This window comes from Anabrus simplex, chromosome 8 (genome assembly GCF_040414725.1).
Source record: "Anabrus simplex isolate iqAnaSimp1 chromosome 8, ASM4041472v1, whole genome shotgun sequence".
Taxonomy (NCBI): Eukaryota; Metazoa; Arthropoda; class Insecta; order Orthoptera; family Tettigoniidae; genus Anabrus; species Anabrus simplex.
In genome coordinates this window covers 105318504-105343696 of record NC_090272.1, presented here as the reverse complement: position 1 = coordinate 105343696, position 25193 = coordinate 105318504, and the positions used below count along the sequence as shown (strand labels likewise).

The window sequence follows — 25193 nt, the reverse complement described above, 5'->3', positions numbered from 1 at the left end:
GTTATATTACTATCTTGATAAGAGTTCTAAAAGGCAAAACACGTTGAAAGTTTATCAGGCTGTTTGTGGCACAGAGGGTCACAAAATTTTGAAATATGTTAGTACCTGTTGGCTCTTGCTTCTTCAGTCTATTGATAGAGTTCTTGAGCAGTGGGAAGCTTTGACACTCATGTTTTGTAGTGAGACCCACCATAAGAATGAGACCTCCAAGCAGTTTGAAACTGTGAAATCTTTCATACAAGACCCACACACAAAACTGTTTTGCTACTTTCTCCAGAGTACACTTCCTGTTTTTAACTCTGTGAACATATTTCTGCAACAAGATGCTCCAGCCATACATCTTCTTAGAAGGAAACTTACTGGTCTTTTAACTGACCTATTGGTCAGATTTGTTCAGCCATGTTCTCTTCAGTCAGAATCTACCTCCCTTTTGAGTGTTGAATTCAAGAGGAGGAAATACCAGAAAGCCAATGAGGACTTGGTAATTAGAGCAAAAGCTAGGGCATACTTGAAAGATAATGACTGTGATGAAGAGATGTCTTATAATTCTGTAAGAGAGTTTTATATGGCAGCTTGCAGTTACATTACCAGGAAATTTCCCCTTGATGATGAATTTCTTCGTCATGCCGAAGTTGTAGACATCTCTCTCAGAATGAAGGTTTCCTATTCATCTCTTGAATACTTTGTTCGAAGATTCCCAACTTTGGTCAAAGAAAGTGAACATGACAAACTTGGAGAGGAATTTGCAGTTTACCAGTGTGATACTTTCCCAGAATATATTGTACATGGACCAAACATTGATGTGAATTGGGGCAACATTGCAGAGCTTAAAAATGAAAGTGGACAAATTAAGTATAAAACCTTAAGTAATGTTGTATTTGAAGTACTAAGTGTACCTCATAGTAACTCTCCCACAGAAAGAGTTTTCAGTGTTAGGAAAAATCAGACAGAATTCAGGCCTACATTAACTACATCTACACTGGAATCGCTTATGATTCTGAAGACGAAAATGTCATCTCAGGGGGAAGTATGTTACAAGAAAACCTACACCGAAAAGCAGCTGCTGGGTGCGAAACAAGCTACAAAGAATTTTTTTATCGCAGAACTAACAGGTAATGAGAAAATTTTATTGTGTAATATGATATACTTTAGAATAGATTGCTGTAGGAAAGGGCAAACGGGGTGCTTTGGATTTGACTCTTAAACGTTTTTTGTTAAAAATGGGATTATTGATAATCCACTTCAAAGGTTGGCACCTCTGCACCTGGCTGATGGAGACTGAGAAGGGTGTAAAAGAACTGAGGCTGACAGACTTATGAAACATATTGACTGTGAGATAGGTCATAAAGAATTTCTGTGGTTTTCGGAAAAAACCTCTGAAGAAGAAGGGTACCTTCTGGTAGGAAGAAAGAATAGAAAGAAAGAAAGAAAGAAAGAAAGAAAGGAGGTACACCAGGAGAAAATGCGACGATGCTGAGCAAAGATCAAAGCCCAACAGTTGAGCAAACGTGGTCCCAAGTAGGCACATTCGAAAGAAGTAGAAGAAGCAGAAGAAGTAATGGTGATACCATTTTCTTCATTATAAAATGCAAGGCAAAAATGAAAGGAAAAAACCATAAGGGAAAACGTACAAGAATCATACATTTCTTATTAAGGCATTTTCTCACTTTGCACATTATGAATTTGAAGTCCCAATTCCTATCATATTAAATCTATATTAAATTACCTCACTAATCATGTCGTGAATTTTTGCTATTACCACTTAGTACGATCACATTTTTCCTGGCCCTGAAAATGTTCTTTTTCATCCCTTGTGGAAGAAGTGTGATTTCCAACACATGTGAGAACCCATGCTGCAGGAGGGCTGGGGAAAGTTGCACGACAACGGGGAAAAGGCCTTGTTTTCTTGAAGTTCACAATGTAACTTGCCATGAAGAAATCCATGAGCCTCAGGAAAGTTCAATTTTGCTTGCCGGTTAGCAGTGAGATTGCTGAATAATCCATTAAGCCTGCTGGTGCTTGTTTTTTTTGCATCTGTCAGAAATTTGAAATTTATATTGTTTGATACAGTGAAGGGTAGCGAATATTTGCCTTGTGATAGCCTACTTATTAACAATATCATGTGAAGTCGATTATCACGGTGCATATTTGTCGTGTGGTACCCTAGTTATGGATACTGAAAAAGTCTTGAAAATGCATATTAATAAAGACAAAATTAAAATTCAGGAAATGGACAGGCATTCACATTTTTAAACTCGCAGACCTAGAGGTGGCACGAATGTTGAAATTTTGCACCATTTCGTACTCTTCGGATCAAAATACAAGGCTTAAACTAACATTTGTTTTATCTGAAATAATACGTTGGTACTGTTACATGCCAGCCCTGCTGCTGTAGCCCACTTCATTGTTTCCTGGAAGGGATGACTAAGCCAGCTCGGGGACCTCCCGGCCGGCCCGAGAACGTGTTGCGACCTTTGCCTGGTGTCGCTGTGCGCTTTCTGGAAGGGGCAAGAGAATGTTCATCTCTAGCTGCATCATGAATTTTCTAGTACATAATCATAAGGATTTATAAAGGAGTTGATCCGCGAACAGCAAGTCAGTGTTGGAGTTGGGTAGCTGGACTGGGACGGCAATGCTAGCTGTCGTCATTGTCCCACCAGTGTCAGAGTATCGTTGATGTTGGAGTACAGAGTAATGTCTGTGCACTATCTTGGAGTACTATCTGTGTACCGATGTTGAGTGAGTGACGAGCTGGACTTCAGTAGTGCTGGTTATTGTCCGTGTCTCTCTGGAGTCAGAGTATCGTCGCATACAGAGGGGAGTACTGTTTGTGTACTGCCTTGAAGTATTGTGTGCATACTACCGTAGACTACAGTCCGTCTTGGAGTCGGTGTGCAGAATAGTTGTTGTGAGCAGAATTGGAGCATTGTTAACTGCAGTGTTAACTGTCGTTGCTGTGAGGAATATTGTAGTGCTTGCTAGTTCTGTTACCGAGCAATCGGCCACATAGCTGTCAGCTTGCATTCGGGAGATAGTGAGTTCGAACCCCACTGTCGGCAGACCTGAAGATGGTGTTCCATGGTTTCCCATTTTCAGACCAGGCAAATACTGGGGCTGTACCTTAAGGTCACTACTGCTTCCTTCCCCCTCCTAGCACTTTCCTATCCCATCATCACCATAAGCCCTATTTGTGTCGGTGCGACGTAAAGCTACTTTTAAGCTAGTAATGTTCAGTTGCTGCTGTCGGGTGACCACTGTTTAGTTGTGTTAATTGTTCCCTCTGGAGCCAGTAGCGTCGATTAGTGGGGATGAGTGGGGGCAGTGGCCTCCCCCACTTTGTGGAGAAAAAATACCGTATTTACTCGCTTATTAGACTCCCCCTTTCCCCCTGCCACTTTTACAGCCCAAAAATGTAAGGGGGGTCCAATATGCGATAACCTCGAATTTTGTGCAGTCAACACATGGCTTCTAGACTATAAGGCTATAAGGAGCTATAAATTATACATGTAAACATTCTACACTATTTTTTAGCAAACTTATGAATTTACAGAAGAAGTACGTTGTACCGAGAATTCATAACGGCGCAAAATTTACTTTCTATAACGGATTGTCGTTATATAAGATTTTTGTAAAAGTCGGGAAAAACCCCATACACATTAAAATCTGTATGAAACTGCAATGGGTTTGTTCAAAACTTGCGTTTTCTCAGATGGTATCCACACTACGGCTTGCTCGTTTATTTTTTAAAATCTGATACTATGTGAAGGTGTATGTTTAATTTCATTCTGAAAAAATTATAGTGTCACTTCAGAGGCCTCTGTGACAAACGTTTCAGTTTTCGTCTTCAAACAGCGTCGCCTAATGTAACCGTATATGTATCATGAAAACATATTTCAAGCGCACGTGGAGAAATGATAACCTCCTTGCTACAAATTTACATGGGAACAGCCTATCCGAAATTTAACTAGATGTGAGAAAATATAAACCGTCTTCTGAATCAGTGATGTACTATGCCATATCTTGGGGTGTATCCCATTCTTACTTAATTTCAGTGTAAAATAGTAAAAATTATGTGATCGTTAATTCAGCGTTTATTTCTAATGAGTTAACAATGGCTATTGGCCACGTTATTTATGCATTTATTAAGACAGTGTGTTATCCTCTTTCATTTTGAATTTTCTTTTAGAGAACAGCAGTCGACGGGCATTACTTGATGCTTGGTGTTTAAAGGGGCCTAACATCTAGATCATCGGCTCGCTGGCATTACTAATAGACTCTGACATCGTCTTCGAATGTCGACGAGAGAACTCGCAGGTGTACATATTATGAAAACGATACCTTACCGAAGATGACCGATTGCATATTATTACAAATGTTGCTGTTTTCTTATTCAAACAGCGTCACCTAACCTAATGTAGCCCCGTATGTACCATGAAAACGTATATCAAGGACCAGTAGAAAAGTGATTACCTTCTCGCTATAAATTTAGATGGGAATAGCCTTATCGAAATTCAGCCAGTCACGAGAACGTATAATCTAACCTCTGAAATCAGTGATGCCCTCTGCCATATCTTGAGGTGTATCGCATTCTTAATTAATTTCATTGTAGAGTATTAAAATTAATAATAATGTTATTTGCTTTACGTCCCATTAACTACCTTTTTACGGCTTTTGGAGACACTGAGGTGCCGAAATTTTGTCCCGCAGGAGTTCTTTTACATGGCAGTAAATCTACCGATATGAGGCTTACGTATTTGAGCACCATCAAATACCACCGGACTGAGCCAGGATCGAACCTGCCAAGTTGGGGTCAGAAAGCCAGCGCCTCAACCGTCTGAGCCACTCAGCCCAGCAGTATTAAAGTAAAGCGATCCTTTATTTAGCCTTTATTTCTAAAGAGTTAACAACTGCTGTAGACCGCGTTATTTACATATTTGTTATGAAAACAAGTTCTCCTTTTTCATTTCCATTTTTCTTTACAGAACAGCAGTCGACGGATATTACTAATCGGCTCCAACATTGCCTTAGAATATTGACAAGAGAGCTCGCTAGTGGACATGGCGAGAAAATGATTCCAAATAAGATCGATTGCATGCAAGATGCTGTGTGCAGAAATGTCGGTAATGGTAAAAATCGCGCATGCTTAATCGCTCGTAATAACGGATGTGTCAGTGATAGAGCTCTCGCTGTAATCGAAGGATAATACACAGTTTATTATAGGAATTTTAAGGGGCAGAGAAAAACTGTCATTATAATGGGGTTCTCGTTATATGCCGTTGTCATTATAGCGGACTTCTACTGTATTAGAGTTATACTGGCTATTTTCGTTAGAAGGCAGTACCGGTATTTCTAAATGTCAAAAGACAATAAATGGTGAACACGGCTTTTAGGCCTACATATAAAGTAAATATAGTCAGTTTTAGTTACTCATGTCACATCATTCATTTCGTCTCATTAATTCCTGGTCGACATCAAGAAGGGCATACGGTCGTGAAAACTTGCTACAAAAATTTATCTCACTTCATACTCGACTCCATAGAGAAATGGGATAAGGGTATGTCTTATTATCATATTATGCAATATTGATGCAAGAGAACTTAATGGCCAGTCATTTGTCTCTATCAGTTGAGCAGTACGCCTACCACACAGTAAACCTGAGTAAACCTAATCACTACTTTCATTTGAATTATCGTCTTGTGCCGCCAACTTCCCTGCTACCGGTATGTCATCATTCCAAATGACGCCGTCTTCACTGCCATCTCGTCAGCCATGCATCGAGAGCATTCGAGGTCCCATCTCTTTGAAACTTTTAAAAATAGTTTTGTTCCAGACTATTGAGTCCAAACAGTGAGAATCTATTCCCAAATGTTTTCTGGAGTGTTTGTGTATGTGTATCTGAATAAAGATGTGCTGCAGAAGCGTGCCAACCCACCAACTGATAACTAGCGTATGTAACGAGTTGTATTTCCGAATGTAATACATAGTGACTGGAAGTGTTTTTTTGGATAACTGCTGCTGTTGAAAGCCAAACCCTCATTTTTAAGTATTTTTCATGCTTGTTCTCCACATTTACCACATCAGGATTTACATAAACAGCACTGTTTAGGTTAGGTATGCTATCAAGTGCCTCGCATAGTGCCAGAAGTTCCACAACGGAAAAATTCTAAATAAATAACAGGAAAGTTTGCCGCATTTATGGATATCTGCAAGTGTGGCGGTAATGCGCTTTGTTATCATAAATGTTTAATTTTGTACGATCGTTGTCTCCATTTTCTTTGTTAACGAATAGTGTGTTTTGTTTGGCGTCTCCAAAAATTAAGCGGGGACGTAAAATTGTTGCTGTTGTTGTTGTTGTTGTTATTATTATTATTACTATTATTATTATTATTATTATTCGTGAGGTACGTTGGCGAGTAAACAATATGATTGGATTGTTTGTTATCATGTTTTAAACCTACTTCTCTTAAAAAAACCTATAATTTATTGGGCCGAGTTACGAGATATTAAACGATCACTTTGTTAATGATCTCGCATGCTATATTAATAGCAACAACCATGAATATTTTTTAGGTAAAGTAAACTCGTTTCCTTATACCGAGGTGGTGCAGCTCTTTTTTGACAGGCCCCGAGTGGAAGGGAGTAGCATGTACCATTTTTACTGCATATCAACCTTCCTGCCGTTCGTAAATCTCTGGCAATACAGTGCCGGGAATCGAACTCGGGCTCCTGAGAATGGCAGCTAATTGTGCTGACCCTTACGCTGACGGACATTCTTAACTACAAAACAGACATTTATACGTGACTGATGTCTGCTTGCAATGCGCGGGTCGGACACGAAACTATTAGACTATTTGCACAACGTCATCACAGCTGCATTAGGCCTACGCTACGGAGGTGGACATTTCTTAACTACAAAATGCAGATGTACCACACGACTTCGACAAGTTTTCATTGCGTGGGTCGTACGGACGAAACTATTCGCAAATTTGTGTGATGTGATCAGAGCTGCAGTAAGACTTGTACCTACTTTGAAGCGGAATCGTCGTTCTTCTCTGAGGAATTACGTTTGGGGGGTCTTGTATGCGTGATTTAAAAAAAAAGTCTTTGTCTCGAAAAGCCAAGTGGGGTCTATTACCCGAGCAAATATGGTACATTTTAATTTTATATTTATTTATTTTATGCCTTTTTATGTGGCGAAGTTAGGGCTCACGGCCCTCTCTTACACAACCACTATGTACAGTACATAATCACATACTTAGGTAAAATAACATTAAGTCCCTAGGAGCTACCTAAATTTATGGAGTAATATTATAACAGATTATAATTGTTATTTTTAATGATTAATATTATCTAGCCTATCTACATCTACATCACCTAACAATAGTTCTAAATCATGCTTGAATTCATACACACTAACATTCATACAAGCTGATCACGTATTTAAGAGGAAATCTCGACAAGACCGTTTAAATGAGACTGTTGAAGTGCTATTACGTATACTGACAGGGAGCGCATTCCATAGCCCTGCCCCAGACACTTGGAAAGAGTGGCTGTATATAGCTGAATGATTAACCGGCATCATAAGGGTAGAAGTCGATCTGGTATTAAGTCCATGGTTAGATGAGAGCAAGTTACAATGTGAGGATAGCTATTCAGATGTAGATTCGTTCAGAAGTCCAAAAATTAGTATTGCAGTATGTAAATTCCTTAGTTGATCAATTTTCAGCCAGGATAGCTTCTCATAATAAGGGGAAATATGTGTCCTAAAGTTAAAAAAAAAATATAAATCGTATGCAAGAGTTCATTGCCCTTTGAAGTTTCATAGTTTGTTCTGCAGTTGAATCGGTTAATACGACATCACAGTAACAAATTATTGGAAAAAGGAGAGTTGAAGAAGTTTTATTTTCATGCTGTGTGCAAGAATGGATTGTTTCATTTTTAGGGGTTGAAGAGATGCATATACTTTTCTGCAGAAACTTGTTATATGGTCATTCCAGTTTAATGTGTCATTCATGACAACGCCTAGGTTTTTTACAGACTTCTGAAAAGGTATAGCTTCACCACAGAACATGAGATTAGGCTGTTGTATGATGTTTACTGTATTTAAAAGTCTAGATTGTCCTATTATGATTGCTTGCGTTTTCTTTGGGTTAATTAATAGGCAGTTCTCTTTAGCATACGAGCTAATTGAATTTAAAGTTGAGTTCATATGGTGGATTGCTTTGTCAATGCCGGGGACGTTAAAGTGTGAGTATTTCTGAAGATCGTCAGCATAAAGATGATAGTTGCAGTCGTTCAGGTGAGAAGAAATGTCATTAATATAGATTAAGAATAAAAGAGGTCCAAGAATAGACCCTTGGGAAATGCCAGATAGCTTAGTCCTCCATTCTGTAGTCTTCATGTTTGATACAATTCGCTGTCGTCTGTTTTTGAGGTATGAGCCCAATATCTGATTAGCAGAACGAGCCATGTGAAGTTTTTGTAACTTAGCTAACAGTATGTCTATATTTACAGTGTCAAACGCACTGCTAAAGTCTAGAAGGATAAGTATAGTCGGTTTTCTTTCGTCCATAGCCCGTCTAATGTCATCCGTGATTTTGATTAGTGTTGTTGCATTACTGTGACCTTTCTTAAAACCAGATTGTAAGGGATTAAGTACAGAATGTTTTTCCAAGTATTTAAGAATTTGTTTATGCATTAGGGGCTGCCTGGCCGAGGCGGTAAAGGCGCGCTCGGTTCGCCCGGAAGGACGTGGGTTCGAATCCCCGTCAGGAAGTTGTAAAATTTAAGAAACAAAATTTCCACTTCCGGAGGTGCATATGGCCCTGAGGTTCACTCAGCCTACACCAAAAATGAGTACCAGGTTAATTCCTGGGGGCAAAGGCGGCCGTCGTAGAGCTAACCACTCTACCCCATCACGTGCCGCGGTGAACAATGGTGGAAGCCTTTACCTTCCACTCCTCCAAGGGCCTTCATGGCCTGTACGGAGGTGACTTTGCTTTGCTTTTTTGTTTATGCATTATCTTCTCCAGAACCTTAGAAAGTGCTGTGAGGATGCAGACAGGTCGGAAGTCAGATGTATTGCTTGCAGGAGAGTTTTTTTTGGGACAGGCACAATGAGTGCATCTTTCCATTTAATTGGGATTTTGCCTGAAGTAAGACAGGTATTACGTAAATGCATAAAAATGGGCAATATTATGTCGATTATATAAGTCACGAATGAAATGGGAATTTTGTCAGCTCCTGTTGCGTGGGATTTTATTGAAATAACTTCCCTTCTTACTTCATGCTCTGTAACGGTATCAAATTCAAATACAGGATGGACTGGGGATTGTTGCCTTAATATGTTGTCAATGGTGTTTTGTACTGTCGTTGTGTCAGGAGTGAGACGTTCCGTGGAGAAATATGTATTTAATTCATTAAGGGACACCTCGGAATCAGTATTGCTTCGCAAGTGGCTTGCCAATACCCAGTGAGCGAAGTTGCCATGTAGAACAGTGTTAATCATCATAATCATCATCATCATCATCATCATTTCCCTTTATCCAGCTGTAGCCGGGTAGGGGCAAATATGTTTCCTCTCCACTTTCTTCGGTCTTTCCACCACTCCTCCTCCAACACTGTGTCCCAGTCCAGGTTTCTTTCTATAATGCTGCTTTGGATGGTGTCCTTCCACCTCAATCGTGGTTGTCCACGGCCTCTCCTTCCTTGGATTTGCATTTCCATCACCTGTTTTGGCATTCTTTCGTCGCTCATTCGCTTTATGTGCCCAAACCATCTTAGTCGGCTCTTCTCTATTCTATCATTCATTTTTTCCACTCCAATTTCTTCCCGGATTTTCTCATTCCTTATTTTGTCTCTTCTCTTCTGTATCATAATCCTCTAGAACTTCATTTCGGCTGCCTGTATTCGACTCTCATACTTCTTTGTCATTGTCCAAGTTTCTGCTCCGTAAGTTGTTATGGGTACGTAATACATCTTGTACATAGTATCTTTGGCTTCCGTTGGCACATCTTTGTCCCATAACATGTTTCTTACACTATGATAGAAATAACTTCCAGCTTGAATCTTTTTACTAATCTCAGCATCCAGTCGAGCATTCTCCATTAATTCACTCCCCAGGTATTTAAACGTTTCCACTACATCCAGGGGCTTGTCTGCAAGTCTAATCTGACCTTTCCCTTCTTTCTCCCCTCTAGTCATAACAAGAGTTTTACTCTTTTCTACACTTATTTTCAATCCGCATTCTTCGATCTTCCCATTCACCACATTCAACTGTTTTTGAACCTTCCTGTCATCTTCTCCCCAAATCACAATATCATCTGCAAATAACATCATGTTCATTTCTCTTCCTCCATATGCTGCTTTTGCTGTTCTCACAATGTCATTCATTACTATTATAAACAGGATTGGTGATAGAACACTTCCTTGTCTCAGCCTACTAGTTATTTTGAACCAACTTGTCCTGCCAATTTGTGTTTGCACGCAACAACATTCCTTATACAATGCCATGATCATTTTTATTAATCCCTGTCCAATTCCTTTTTGCACCAGACTGTCCCAAACTTTCGTCCTGGGGACACTGTCATATGCCTTTTCAATGTCAATGAATGTCATCACCATATCATTTTAATGCTTTTCCATTAATTATCTCATAATGAATGTTTTTGTTTAAATGCTGGAAATAATTAAATTTCTTATTACGAATTACAAGCTTAATTCGGTTTCGAAGAACACAGTACTGCTCATGTACGTCAGCTAGTTGAGTCTGCTTATAGCGTCGGTGTAGTGCATTTCGTTCTTTCATCATAGTCTTAACATCAGCAGTCAGCCAAGGGCAGGGAGGACGTGTTACTCTCACAGAACGCTTTGTTGCTTGTTTGTTGTACAATTGATGTAAATGGGAATTAAATATTTCCACTTTCTTGTCAATATCACTCTTCATCATTGTCATACCAGGGGCAGAGTTGTGCATCTTGTCTCAGTTGTATTAAATTCATCCTTTTAAAGTCTCTAAACGTTACATATTTTGGTCGGTACTTTGGCACGTGAAGAGAGTATGCTAAGTATCTGAGGTCATGTTTAGATATGTCAGGAACAGATACTTGACCGTAGTGAAGAATTTTTTGAGGTTTATTTGTTATTACTAGGTCTATGAATGTATCAGTGGAAATAGTGGAAGTATGTATGTGGTGGGTGGGTTTAAGGGGTAATATAGTCATGTCACAGGATTTAGAAATATTTTGTAGTCGTAAGGCATCGTCGTTCAGAGTTAATAAATTGGTGATAAAGTCTCCAAAAAGCATCATGTGCTCGTATGATGGTAGCAGTCTCAGTAACCTGTCTTCTAAATCATGGAAGTCTTGCACTGCGTCAGGAGGCCTTTATACTACACCTTCAAGTACTTTTACAGAATTGACAAGCACCTCTACAAACATATATTCAGGAGCCATTTTTACAGCAGGAGTAGACAACTCTACTCTTAAGCATTGATTTACAATGTAGGGCAACCCCACCACCTCGCCTGTTCGTCTGATCATGCCTGTGAATATCATAGCCCGATATGTCAACCATGCTTGAGGGAATCGAACTACGGAGCCAACTCCCGCTTACAGCAGCGGTATGAATTGGACTGTCTTCAAATATCATCTTCAGTTCGTCGAGGTGAGCAACGATGGATTGGCTGTTGACATACGCACACAACAGGGTGCGATTAAATGACATCAGTTCCTTCTCTACAATGGTATGGGTAGAATAGGAAGGAGAAAGTGTTGAGGAATGTTCAGAGGCAGGCCGTCTCCTTCCAGACGTATGTTGCGGTGAAAGGGCTGTGAAGGGAGAGTGAGGGGGGGGGGTCTGTCCTACAGAGGAGTGCTGAGGGGTGAGGGAGGGAGCAAGGAGGGGGGACTTTCAATAGCACTTCTCAACTCAAGCATGCTAAAGGAATGTAAAACATGCGGCTTACCTTAATTTCCTCGTACACACAGTGGCCAGCTGATTCACACAAACACACACACATTCACAACTATGCCCTAAATTAAAAAAGAGAAACTACATAGAATACACATTGTTCATATGTTACTCTCACCATATTGCCTGATTAATGATTGTAATTCCGCGAGTGAGTTCACTTGGAATTTCTTGCCTGAAGCTAGGAATTATGTATATATAAAAAAGCATTTTTTACAAATCTTGTTGTCTTTTCAGCTAATTCTTTCGTTTAATTTCTTTAATTATAAAGAAAACACTTAGAGAAAATACGCACAAAATGTTGTTAGTCGCAGCTAACAGATTTGTACAACGCCACAGCAAATAATGGAGACCCGTGCAGCAATATGTGCTGCGACGAAGGGTAGCAGGGGTATATTCTTGTCAAAGTCGTGGACACAGGTATGATTCGCCTTCTTGCCATGCACATTTGTCAGTTAATGTGTGTGTTACCTTGTTAGTCAAATACTAAATGATTTTTTTAATTCTATATTCACATCGTACTTCTATTTATTTGTAATACAGTGTAATTATTGTTACTTTGGTGAAAGTTTTATTGAATGAGAATGTTATTGGCTTTACGTCCCATTGACTACTTTTATGGTTTTTGGAGACGCTGAGGTGCCAGAAGTTTGTCCTGCAGGAGTTTTTTTACATGCCAGTAAATCTAACAACACAAGGCTGGCATATTTGAGCACCTTCAAATACCACCGGACTGAACCAGGATCGAATCTGCCCAGTTGAGGTCAGAAGGCCAGTGCCTAAGCCGTCTGAGTCACTCAGCCCGGCGGAAGTTTTATTGAATCAATATGTCAAAAAAACTTTACTACCGCACTTAAGTTAGTAGACTGTCAACCTGTATGTCTCTATCAAAATTCACTTAGAGAGAATAAAAATTTACAAATTTGTAGGTACTTTTTAATATGTTGATGTCTACCCCCCCCCCCCCCCTCCCACCCTCTATATTCCAAGGGCCCCTGGGTACTTTCTTCTCTCTACAAATTTTTGTGTCCCCCCTTCTAATTCTCAATCGCCGCTACTGAATAGAGCAGCAAAGTAAGCTACTGTGTTGACTATGTGAATTACTGGACTTTCTCTGTAGTTGAACCAAGGAACAGTCGTGTGTTGTAGGGGTCAGCAGACCTGTGTTCAAATCTCTGCGTGCAGCTGAGTGAGACAAAGGAGCGGAACATCAGAACGAAAATGAAAGGTAGCCTGTCAATAAGGATTATCTCCTGTCCAGGTAGACTACCTAAGTGGCCACCCTCTGTGAGAAGCAGAGAGACTTGTAAATAGACAGCAAGTAGTGGAGCCTGGTCATTCATGGCTGAATAGAATTGTGTGTATGTTTTTATTGGGTCATCCTAGAATTAAATTAGATCGGTAAAACAAACAGTGTTTTATTTGTAACAGTACTTTTATGGGTCCAGTGCAAATGTTTTCATATTTGTTGTCTGGTGTTTTACACAGCTTCTAATACACTGTTGTTATTTAATAAGTTCCAGTGGAGAAGGTTTTCATATTTGCGACCTCGATTTTAGCGTAAACCCGCATTTTAGGGAAGAAATTTCAATTCCCGAAAATTATTGCATAAGAGTAACTTAATTTTGTATTTGATTTAACGTGATTCACATTAGGGTGAAACCCACATTTAGCGTAAGGAAATGCCATTATTCTCAAATATTTATTTCTATTAGTTATGGTTATGGGACATGAAGAACCTATGAAAAAGGCGTCCAGCCCCCCCCCCCCCCACCTCTGTCAAAGTCGTATGTTAATAATGTTTGAGACACATTAATCTGTTTTGTATGTGGTAGGGGTTTTGCATATTTCTGTGCATTTGTGTTCATTCTTACTTCTTAATTTTAATGAGTTGCATGTATTTCAGGGAGTTGTGTTGGTGACAGTTTCCGCTATTTTCTCTTCACGTTATGGCTAAAAACCGTAACAGGTGTTATCTCCAAGTGTTCAGAGATACCTATAAAATTAAATTTCCATTTATTTTACAGTCTAATAAAGGGAACTATTATGCATTTTGTTGTGTGTGTCGGTGTGATATACATATTATTATTTGTATGTATGTGCCATAAATGAGAATGATTAGGTACATTTTCTTGTAACCACTTTTATGTTGTCTTAGTTTAAGATTTTAAATTTAATGATCAATTCACATTGTAACTGTAGATATGTACAGTATGCCTTCTATCCTGTCCTTTTTTCACCTAGACCATGGCACAGTATATGTGATGAAATCCAAGATTTTAAAAACTTCCTATTTTTGATTTCTAAAAGTTGGCAGGTGTGCGTTTGCCACCGAAGCCTCTGGAGTGATTCTGTTACAATTTCTAAGAATGAAACTGTACATGCCTACAGTAAGTAGCTGCTGAAACAGAGAAACTCAGATGAGAGGTGGACAACAGTCACCCTCTCTGTGGTCTTGAAATAGTACAACGGTGTACCAGGTCACGTAGGAATTTCATTAATAACACCGGGGCTGCACCAGCTACACCAAGTGTTCTTAGGAATCGATACTGGCAGCATCAGTCTACACTATCAGACTGCAATTGGCCAAGAAGAGGACCTCCAGCACATCTTCACAATCTTGGCTACTTTGGAAGACCCTTAATAGGATACCTAGCCCCTGTGGGTGGGGATGGTAGAATAACACCCATGGTATTACCTGCCTGATGTAAGAGGCAACTGAAAGGGGCCCCAGGGGTTCTCAACTTGGGAGTGTGGGTTGGTAACCACAAGGGCCTTAGCCGAGTCCTTGCATTGCTTCCACTTGTGCCAAACTCCTCACTTTCATCTATCCTATCCGACCTCCCTAGGTCAACTCTTGTTCTATTCGACCCCGACTGTGTTAGGTTGCGAATCCTAGGGAGTCTTTAATTTTCACGCTCTTGATGGCCCTTGTCTTCCTTTGGCCGATATCTTAATTTTTTGAAGTGTCTGACCCCTTTCATTTTTTCCTCTGATTAGTGTTACGGTAATAGAGGATGGTTGAAACAATAATCACCACCTTAATAGGATAAGAACTGGAATGCCTATAACCAAGGCTACACTCAAAAGATGAAGTTATACACTGTTGATTGCAACTGTGGTCTAATTCAAGACCTTGAGCATCTATTTTACTGTCTAAACTTCCCTGTGGAAACCCATCATGAAGACTTCATTACAGTTGGTGATAAAGCAGGGTTCCCAGTGACCTGGAAAGTCAGGGGAAGTCCAGGATTGTCAGGGATTTACAAGATTGCCAGGGAAAGTTGGGGAAGTCTTTTAAAAATTGGCGTTTGTCAGGGAAAGTCAGGGAAGTTGACTCAAATTTATGTGTCAGGTAATTTATACTGATAACAAACTGCAACCAGTTAATCCTTTGAAGCGAGGAAAACTGATCAATTGATGAGGTAAATTGAATTCTATTTTTAAAAAAAATTTAAACTGTAAATGTTTTGGGCTATGACAAAACAAGATGAGTTTGTTGAAATGCTGAACAGTGTGTGGCGGCGCTGGCCCTACCAAGCTATACAAGTATATTTTTATCCCAACAAGATATCTTTACGTTGCTGAGAAAAATGTATTGGTGCTTTGATGCACTTTTTGTGTACAATTAACATGCTTTTCTTTTCTGTGCATTAAATAAGATGGCAAGAAAAACAACTTTCAGCTATCAATGGCTGGATTCAACCCTTAATCCAGAGTTTGTAGATTGGCTCAGTGATTTACCGGACAAGAAATTTGAAGCCTACTGTAATGTATGCAGAAAGAAGTTAAACTCAGCAATATGGGGTGCCAGGTAATTCATTCACATAGAACTGGACCAAAACACACTCAACTTCAGAATATTAAATCAAGACAGCCATCATCATTGTCATCATCAGTTTTTATCAAATCTAGTGCTAGTTCAACAGAATTAAGAAGTGTAGCTACTAGTTCAACAGAAACAAGAAGTGTAAACATTGGACATGGATATCTTGATAATGCTGCTGTCAAACAGAGTGTTAGTTCAACAGAAACAGTAAAGACTGAGGCAGGGATAGAAAATGGAAAGTCTGTAGAATGTGCTACTTATTTTTTATAAAGATGGAGTAGCCAAAGCAGAAATTTTATGAGCATTACAAGTTGTCGCTGGTAAATACAAGAGGAGTTCATGTGCAGATATATGTGGTACATTTAAAGTTATGTTCCCAGATGGTGCAATTGCATTGAAATTCACCTTTGGTAAAAGTAAGTGTTCTTAATTGATTAATCGTGGTATTGCACCACATTTCAGTGAGTTATTAACAAACAATTTGAAAACTTGTGAGGATTATGCAGTTTCTTTTGATGAGTCACTCAATAAGGTAACACCAGGACAAATTTATCTCATTGTCAGATTTTTTAATATCAAAACTCATGAAGTGGTTTCTAGATATTGGAAGTGTTTTTCTGGGTTGTGCTACTGCCCGAGATCTGCTGCAGAAATTTAATCATGGACTGTAACTTCTTCAAAGAAAAAACTTGTTGCAGGTCTCAATGGATGGGCCTAATGTGAACTAGAGCTTTCGCAGGAAGCTTGAAGTGGAAATGAAGACAGAAAATCTGGATGGGGGAAAAATGATTGAACCTGGGAGTGTGTGGTGTGCATGTCATCAATGGAGCTGTTAACTCGTTGCAGACTGTGGACGGCGTAATTCGTTTAAGCTTGCTCCTATGCTGCGGGCCATGGACGGCGTACGACGTTTGATGTTCCGCGCGAAGCAATGCTGTTTATATTCATCATCTATGCATTGTTGCACCTTATTCAGCATTACTGGTTGTAGCAGGAAGTTGGTTGACTTTTTTGAGAACCCTCGCGTTGAATGGGCTCATGTTTATCCCAGCTGTTTTAGCGGGAATATCTCAGTACTTCCTCGCACGTCAAGTCGGTACTTGAGATTCCAATGCAGTGCGTGTTGTTCTTACGAGTGTAGTATAATGGCTTATAAAACAACGTTTCTTATGGAAGATTAATTATTAGATATTGTTCACAATGATTATTCTGGTGATGAACTTATTCCAGAAAGAGACTTGGAGGAAATTTCGATTCCCGAATCCGATAGGCCTATAGAGAAAAGTGAAGTGCTAGATACATATCATCCTAGTTATTGTCCACCCGTTCCACCATTTACAGAGAATTCTGGTATAAACGTTCAAATAGAAAATAAACAGGATATTTTGAGTTACGTGAGTATTTTCATGAATGACGAATGTTATCAGCATGTGTGTGAGCAGACCAATCTATACACGAGTCAAGTGATAAGTGCGGTGCCCCGGCCTTTCACAAAGAATTCGATCATGCAATTGTGGAAACAGATTAGTCCAAAATCCTGATATAAAAATGTACTGGTTCGAAGACCCTGTTTTTCATACTCCGATATTTTCTAAAACAATGTTCCGAATACACTTCCTTCATATTCTTTCATTTCTTCACTTCAGTGACAGTAATCATTATGCCGAAAATACAGATAGGCTGTATAAAATTAGACGTATTTTGAAACCTGTGACACTAGATATCACACCCTAAATATTTACTAGAGGTAAGCACAAAGTATCATTTTTCTAACATTTATAGTTTGGGAGTAATTGTAAATTGTATTAAGTGATGCACATCAAGAGGGCCGGGCATGAAAATGGGTCCAGGCCTTCAAGTGTCCCGCTCAGAAGCAGGTACTGAACGTGTTAAAACAGGTTTAATGACAGTGATTTGGGAGCTTTTAACTCATTCCTGCATAACATGTATTATTTATTCAAAGACTCGCCAGCTCGCCGGGCCAGATCACTGCAGTGACTGGTAGTACAGTGCTCCCACTGAAGTATTGTACAGTACGATGGCTTGCAAATGTTCATTGTCTGGAGCAAACCTTAGAAGTTTGATATTTTATCATATCAAGGCATATGTTGCAAATGTTAAGTTGCTAAGAACAAATCCAAGACCCTTTAATAAAATGCAGACTAGCATTTTTCAAAACCATTTCTTTGGAATGTGAGTCTTTTCTCAGGCGATTTTAAAGTAACAAACCGCTTACTCCATTTTTGTACTCCCATCTGAATGAACTATTAAGAAGTTTGATACTGTATAGGCTGTTTGTTTAAGAAGCCTTTCTCGCGGACAGTCGAGATTTTTCTTCTGATGACGCTGAGCACAGTTCTCTGTGAAACGTAAAGAATCTCACCTTATTTTCTTGACACGGCATAAGCTCAAAAGCCTATACAGTATCATGTCTATAAGTATGGGCCGTGAAAACATCAATGGCATTATTAAGAAGTTTGATGTATCTCTTTGTCAAGTGTAGTAAAATGGCGAATGCCATTAATATTAGGAGTGTGATTTTGCTTGATCTACAGGACCCAACAAACTTAAGTGAGGTAGGTAAATTTGATGTTGGATTTAGCACGAGAAAGGTACTTAAAAACCTAAAATTGTCAAAGAGAGAAATTCTTGGTTTTAAACACGAATGTCAGAAAATATTAGTGGCAGTTGTGACAAAACTGTTGGATAAGAGTCCTTTAAAGTATGGATTAGTGAAAGGTCTTAAGAGTTTGAACCCACATATATCAGCAACCAAGACTTGGTCAGACCTGAATGGAATACTGTATATCTTGGAAGTGTTTAATGAAGCTAATGGAATAACTGAAAATGTGGCCGATAGGGCTAAAGCACAATACATTTCTCTGCGTTGTGAATTGAAGGAAGTTTTGGAAACTAAACTCAGAGAATATATCTCAATATCTGATGGTAGTATGTGTTTAGACATTTTCTTTCCTAACATTTTAGCAGAAAACGATCATTATAGAGAACTTTGGTAAGTAATAAAGCTTTGTCTTATACTGTCTCAAGGAAATGCTGCAGTGGAGGGTGGCTTTTCTATAAATAAATCAGTGTTGGTAGAAAACGTGCATGAGGAGTCAGTTATTGCACAAAGACAAGTGCACGATTCCATTTTGTACGATGGAGGTGTCAGATGCGTACCAGTTACTGTTATCATAGAATGTTGTTATCGGTGAGATGTGCTGATATGAAATACCAGGATTAGTTGGAGAAGGCACACCTGAAGGTCAAAGAAGAGGACAGAAAAAACTGAAAAATTAATAAGTGATAAAATAAGAAAGTGTGAAGACGAAAAAAATTACAAGAATGCAGTCACAAGAATGTGGAGCTAGAATTGAAGATGAAATACGCCTACTTGAAACCAGATTTTTTTTTTACATTATCAATATTGTGTTTATTAGTGATTTTAACAGTAATACTTTTCATTATTCATGCATACATAAAATTTATTAACATTTATTATTATCTGGCAGAACATTATTAAATTGTGTTATTTAACTAATAAATATTGTGTACAGGTTGGTGTTGGACAGCTAATGGAGGTGGAGGAGGCTGTTAAAAATTGTGCAAATGCCAAATTTTTGTCAAGGGAATACAATATTTATGGTCAGGGAAATTAGTTTGACTTTCTGGCTGGGAACCCTGTAAAGCTGTTGTGCCTGCTTCATACCCTAGTACTTTCAGCATTTGACGATACTTGGATATCATCATCATCATCATCATCATCATCATCATAAGAAATAAGTAATCTCTCAGACAAAATGATCTTCACACTGGTCTGTTTTCTGACCAACTTCGCTGTGCGGGAATGAAATCTGGGTGGACTCGGAATATCTATATATATAAAATAAGAGTTTTGTCTGTACATTGCTCAGAATTTGAAAAAAAATGATATTTCTGTATCGGTCACGTCCATAGTAACAAGGAAATGCACGTTTTACTTTTCCGTAATTTCTGTATGTATGTATGTATGTATGTATGTATGTATGTACACGCATCACTAGAAAACGGCTGAAGAGAATTTAATGAAAATTGGTATGTAAAGTCGGGGGATGAGCCGCTACAATCTAGGCTCTAAATCATTTTACTCACGCTGAGTGAAATGGTAGTTTAGGGGAAGGTCTAAAATTGAATTCTCAAATATTTATTTTATTAGTGGTCCTATCGATAAATTCCGATCATTTATCTCATACATTGTTACCATACCGGCTTCGATAATACAGATATTCATCAATTTGTATTTTTGTTGCCAAGTCCACATCAACGCCGAGCCACGAGAAAATGCGTTAACAGAATTTAATGAAAATCGGTATATGGAGTTGGGGAATAAGAAGCTACAGTCTAAGTTGTAAACAATTTTATTCACCCTGGATGAAATTGTAGTTTAGGGGAAGGCGCTTAAAATTTAATTTTTAAATACCCAATATATTGGTCCCACCGAAAAGTACTACATAACATAAGTTGTAGAGAATACAATTTCTGATCATTTATGTTTTATTCAGTTTTATTGTACCGACTATGATAAGAGTGGTATTTCAGAGTCGGAGGAAAACTAAATGTGGAAGCCTACAATATTTAAAGTGCATAACAATGATCAACAATAACATTACATTGACCACTGCTTGTTGTGATGTTCTTTGTCTTTTATGCTGCTGCTCAACTCAAATAGATGGGATTAATGCTGTGTAACGAGTATAAAAGCCTGACTGAATATTGGCGGAAAATAGCTAGGGAGTTAGAAAACTTTCTTCTCTAGCATGCCATTCCTCTGGTTCATTTATTTTCTGATACTGCCAGTACATTACAGACTGGTTCATCAGAGTATTCCAGCTATTCGATCCCTACTCTGACGCACTGTTTTGAATGAGCAGTATGCACATTTAAGGCAAACTCTCACTTAGTAGTATTAGTATGACCTGGTCTAGGATTACAATTTAGAACTAATCCAAATTATAGCACCACAATTCATGAAATAACTCAAAATTCAACCCTGAAAAGAGCCGTTTCTTAAGGAAAGCTTTTTCCTATTCACTTTTATTAAATTCTACATGAATTTTATTCCAAATTAGCAGTGAGGTGGGGTTTCTCCTCTGGCTTGGAGAAAAAATTTGTCTCCAAATCAGATAGATTTTTCCGCCGCCTGCGTAGTGAACTGAGATTTTCCGACTCGACGGGTACTCCTATTAAACAGATTAGTAAGAGTGCATAGTTTTTGCCCTGGGAGTCTCCACTATTCGACACCCCCACCCGGCCGAAGATAAGACTAACTGTGTTCACGGATCTCGGCTCTCTGCGGCTTGGTCATTCCAGCTCTGGAACTTTGGGCTGTTAGATCGGGAGAGAAAATGTGTGGTTTTTCATTTGATCGAGTATTTCATATAAAAGCATTGCTTTTAATCGCACCATTCATACTGACGTCATTGTAATGACCTATGTTCATTTCAATTGGGGAAACTACTATGGCAGTCTTTCTGAGGATGTAAAAAGGCAGGTGGAGAGTGAGTGTCTGTCATTAAAATGAAAACTCCTCAACCTGATTGTGACTGATGGTAGGCAAGGTGGCCTACCCTTACAATGAAAATTCCCTAACCCAGTCTTCATATGAGAAAAAACGTTTGGTGACTTCCCTGTCGTGTTTCTAGGGTAACGTTAAGTGCTACGCAATTTAATACAATCTTGCTCACAACGTGTACACTACCTAACCTAGAATACTGTACTGTATACAATGTAGAATTCCGTAGCGAAGCACGGGTACATCAGCTAGTCTTATTCATAAGTTGGAAGTAAGACACGAAAGTAGTGGGGATGTTTGCTGGTACAACAGGTGGGAACAGTAGCAGGATGGTATTCAGAACGTGGAGATAAGTTAAAGGCTAAGTTAGTTTGGAAAGACCGAGCTCGATAGCTGCAGTCGCTTAAGTGCGGCCAGTATCCAGTATTCGGGAAATAGTGGGTTCGAACCCCACTGTTGGCAGCCTTGAAGATGGTTTTCTGTGGTTTCCCATTTTCACACCAGGCAAATGCTGGGGCTGTACCTTAATTAAGGCCACGGCCACTTTCTTCCCAGTCCCATAAACTGGAAAATTGATTACGTAGGAGTATAATGAACTCGGCGATGGAAGGTAAGAAAAGCAGAGGGAGGCTATAAACGGGGCCCTAAAGATAGTTTCAAATAGAAGATTGTGGAGGTGTTTTAATTCACAGAGGCTTACAAACTGAAGGTTGAAAGGCATAATAGTCTATTATGTATGTATTTGTGACATAACGAAGCCTTACACATTTTGATGGGAAGTATTTTACAAATTTTTTCCTGTTTTCTGCTGATTTTAGGTGTGGGTGTTGGGCAGAATACACAACCATTGCCGAAGATGGTGAAATCTCTTGCTACTTGCCATGTGGTTCAGATAACAGCTGGACATAATCATTGTTTAGCTTTGACCAACAGTAAGTGTAGTATTGTTAAAACGTTTGAGTGATTCTCTAAAATGATTTGGTGAATGTAGGAATATGTACATATATATATATATTTTTTTTTCAGATGGCCAGTTGTATTCATGGGGCTGTAATGCTTTTGGCCAGCTGGGTCTAGGAACAAATACACCTGTAGAAAATAGACCACGTTTAATATCATCACTCGTTGGGATTCCTATTGCTCTCATTGCATGTGGAGGGAACCACAGTTTTGCTGTGTCAAAATCAGGTAATTTTTTATTTGTTTAATATTACAGTTTCATTCAGTATTTAGTCAGGCAGTTTTGTCCTGGTTCTCATGTAGGCTGGAGTTTAGAGAAGTCAATTACTTCAAGTCTCTTAAACCTGAACCTACTATTTATGATTATACAAGGAAAGCACATGGAAAGTTTTGTGAAATTTTCTTGTTTTTGTTAGACTCAAACTCAACACCAAATTCCTATTAACACAAGGCCATTTAATTCTGCTGGCGCTAGCACGTTGCCCAGTAGGCCTTGTGATTTCACTCTGCACATTTAATTGGATATCACTTCATATCTTTGGTCATTTTCGTGATATTTTTATGAAACTAAAACTATGGTCATTGTGAACATTTCCTCTGAATATGCAAACAGTACTTATGTCAATATTTGAGGTATTATATTTACAGTTTTATATAAGGTTATTTTTTATAGTTGCAAGAAAATGTCAGCTGTAGTTAAAAATTTGTGTTTGGAATGTACAGTCTATGCAACTAGACATTTCTGTTTGCGTTATGAAAGAAACCCATATAGAATTCAGTGTCAGCAATGTCATTTCCTTATCCTCAAGTAGATGTGCTGGCTACCGTCTTGCTATGAATTACGAATGCAGGCAGATGATGTCTGATACATCTGCTTATCTTTTAATAAAGATTCAGACCAATAAATAACACAAGATTGTACAAGTAATATGCCTTGAATATTTAGGTGTGACCATTATCACTCGTAACTATGGTTTTAACAAGTTCAGGAGGCGAGCGGTTCATGACATTTAGTGAGTGTTAGTGGTGCGGAAATTCCGACGGACTTTGTTGAAGATGTACTGGACAATGACAGTGATATTTATTTCAGCTTTGGTGATGGTGATTTAGAAAACAATATTGTAGAAGCTGTTAGTTCAAGTGCCAAAATCGAAAGAGATAAATCTGTTCCTGTATGGTTGAGGGAGGAGTCTTATACCTATGTGGAGCGCAGACAATAATGGGTGGAACCTATTTATTTAGCATATGGCCCAACAATCAAGTTGAGTAAAATAAATTATATACATATTTACATACAAGAAAACAATGAACAAGAAAAGACTCCTTACAACTGAATGTCAAGATCATTGATCCACTGTATTGCTTCTGGAGTTACCAGAAAATCCACTTTGCTGTCTGTGTATGCCCTTATTTCACACACTCTGACAATATGGTGTATGGTTTGTCGTGCAGCTCCGCAGTCACACGCGGGTGTCGGCAACTTGTTCCATTTAAACATGTCTCTGCATCTGCCATGGCCTGTTTTTATTCTGTTCAGAGCAGACCCTGTTTTATGTGGTAGCTGGAATCCATTTGGAAGTTTGGCATTTGAGAACATACTGTGCAGATGGATCTCCGTTACTGCTTCCCACCGTCTTTTCCACTCTGTAGTTGGGTTGTAGCCTCTAGCAACCATGTCTAAGGCACTACGTAAAGTTGGATGGCGTGAACATAATCTGTTTTGGTGTATAGTTCGTAGATCTTCGTGTACAGGTAGATTGGGGTTCCGTAAGATTTTATTAAATTCCTTGATGAGAGCGGTGGATCTGCGTAAATCGGATGGCATTATTCCAGATAAAAGCGGGAGCCAATGATTTGGCGTAGATCGAATTGTGCCAGTTATTATGCCCATGGTGAAATTCAATTCAGTATCAGTAAGTATTGTGTGATGACTGTTCATCCATACTGGAGCAAAGTACTCAGCACTTGAATACACCAAGCCTAAAGCTGAAGACTGTAAAATGCTTGCCGAAGAGCCCCAGGTAGTTCCACAAAGCTTATGAATGATGATGTTACGTGTTCTCAGTTTCTGTGCGGTGTTCAGCAGATGTTGCTTGTAGGTTAGTGTTCGATCCAAGGTTACTCCAAGATATTTTGGGTTCCAGTTGTGGTGAAGTGTGCTGCCACAGAAACTCACGTTCAATTTAGTATTTGCTAAGTGATTGTTTACATGGAAACAAGACACCTCCATTTTATTGGTACTGGGCTTGAGTCTCCAGTCCCTGAAGGAAGTTTCCAAAATGGACAAATCCCTTGTTAACATCTCTTCAGTTTTCTCCAGTTCTTTGTGTTGCACAGCTAATGCTATATCATCAGCGTAGCAGAATTTCCATTATGTAACTTCAGGAAGATCAGATATATAGAAGCTGAACAAGAGTGGTGTTAGGACTGAACCTTGAGGCAAACCATTTTTAAGCTTCCTGTCCTTGCTCACATTGTTCCGATGATAACCTGAAGCCTCCTATTGCTCAGCATGTTGTTAATAATTCTTGCTATCTTTCTGCATGGTATGACTCTGAGAGGTTGATAGACCATACCTTCCCTCCACACGGTATCAAATGCAGCAGTGAGATCGACAAAAGCAACAGATGTTTTCAATTTTCTTTGGAATCCCATTTCTTTGAATGTTGTAAGTGCTGTGATCTGGCCTGAAGCCTGCCTGATCCATGGGAATGTGCTGTAAAATGGGTCTGCTTATTCTGTTAAATATGAGTCTTTCAAAAAGTTTGTAGCAACAGCTAAGGAGAGCTATTGGGCGATAATTTTCTGGCTTGTTGTTGGGTTTGCCAGGTTTTAATATTGCAATTATCTTAGCCTTTTTGAACTCCAATGGCAAGTGTCCAG

At 39.0% G+C, this 25193-nt stretch overlaps 1 protein-coding gene across 4 annotated transcripts in view; it reads left to right on the top strand.

Annotated features, from left to right (window-relative positions):
• Positions 1 to 25193, top strand: part of Herc4 (HECT and RLD domain containing E3 ubiquitin ligase 4) — a 362042-nt gene that overhangs the window by 39053 nt on the left and 297796 nt on the right. For all 4 annotated transcript variants that reach the window (XM_067152418.2, XM_067152419.2, XM_067152417.2 and 1 more), the window contains exons 5-6: positions 22169 to 22282; positions 22377 to 22538. In XM_067152418.2, coding sequence (XP_067008519.1) covers positions 22169 to 22282; positions 22377 to 22538 — 276 coding nt within the window. The remainder of the gene's footprint in view (positions 1 to 22168; positions 22283 to 22376; positions 22539 to 25193) is intronic.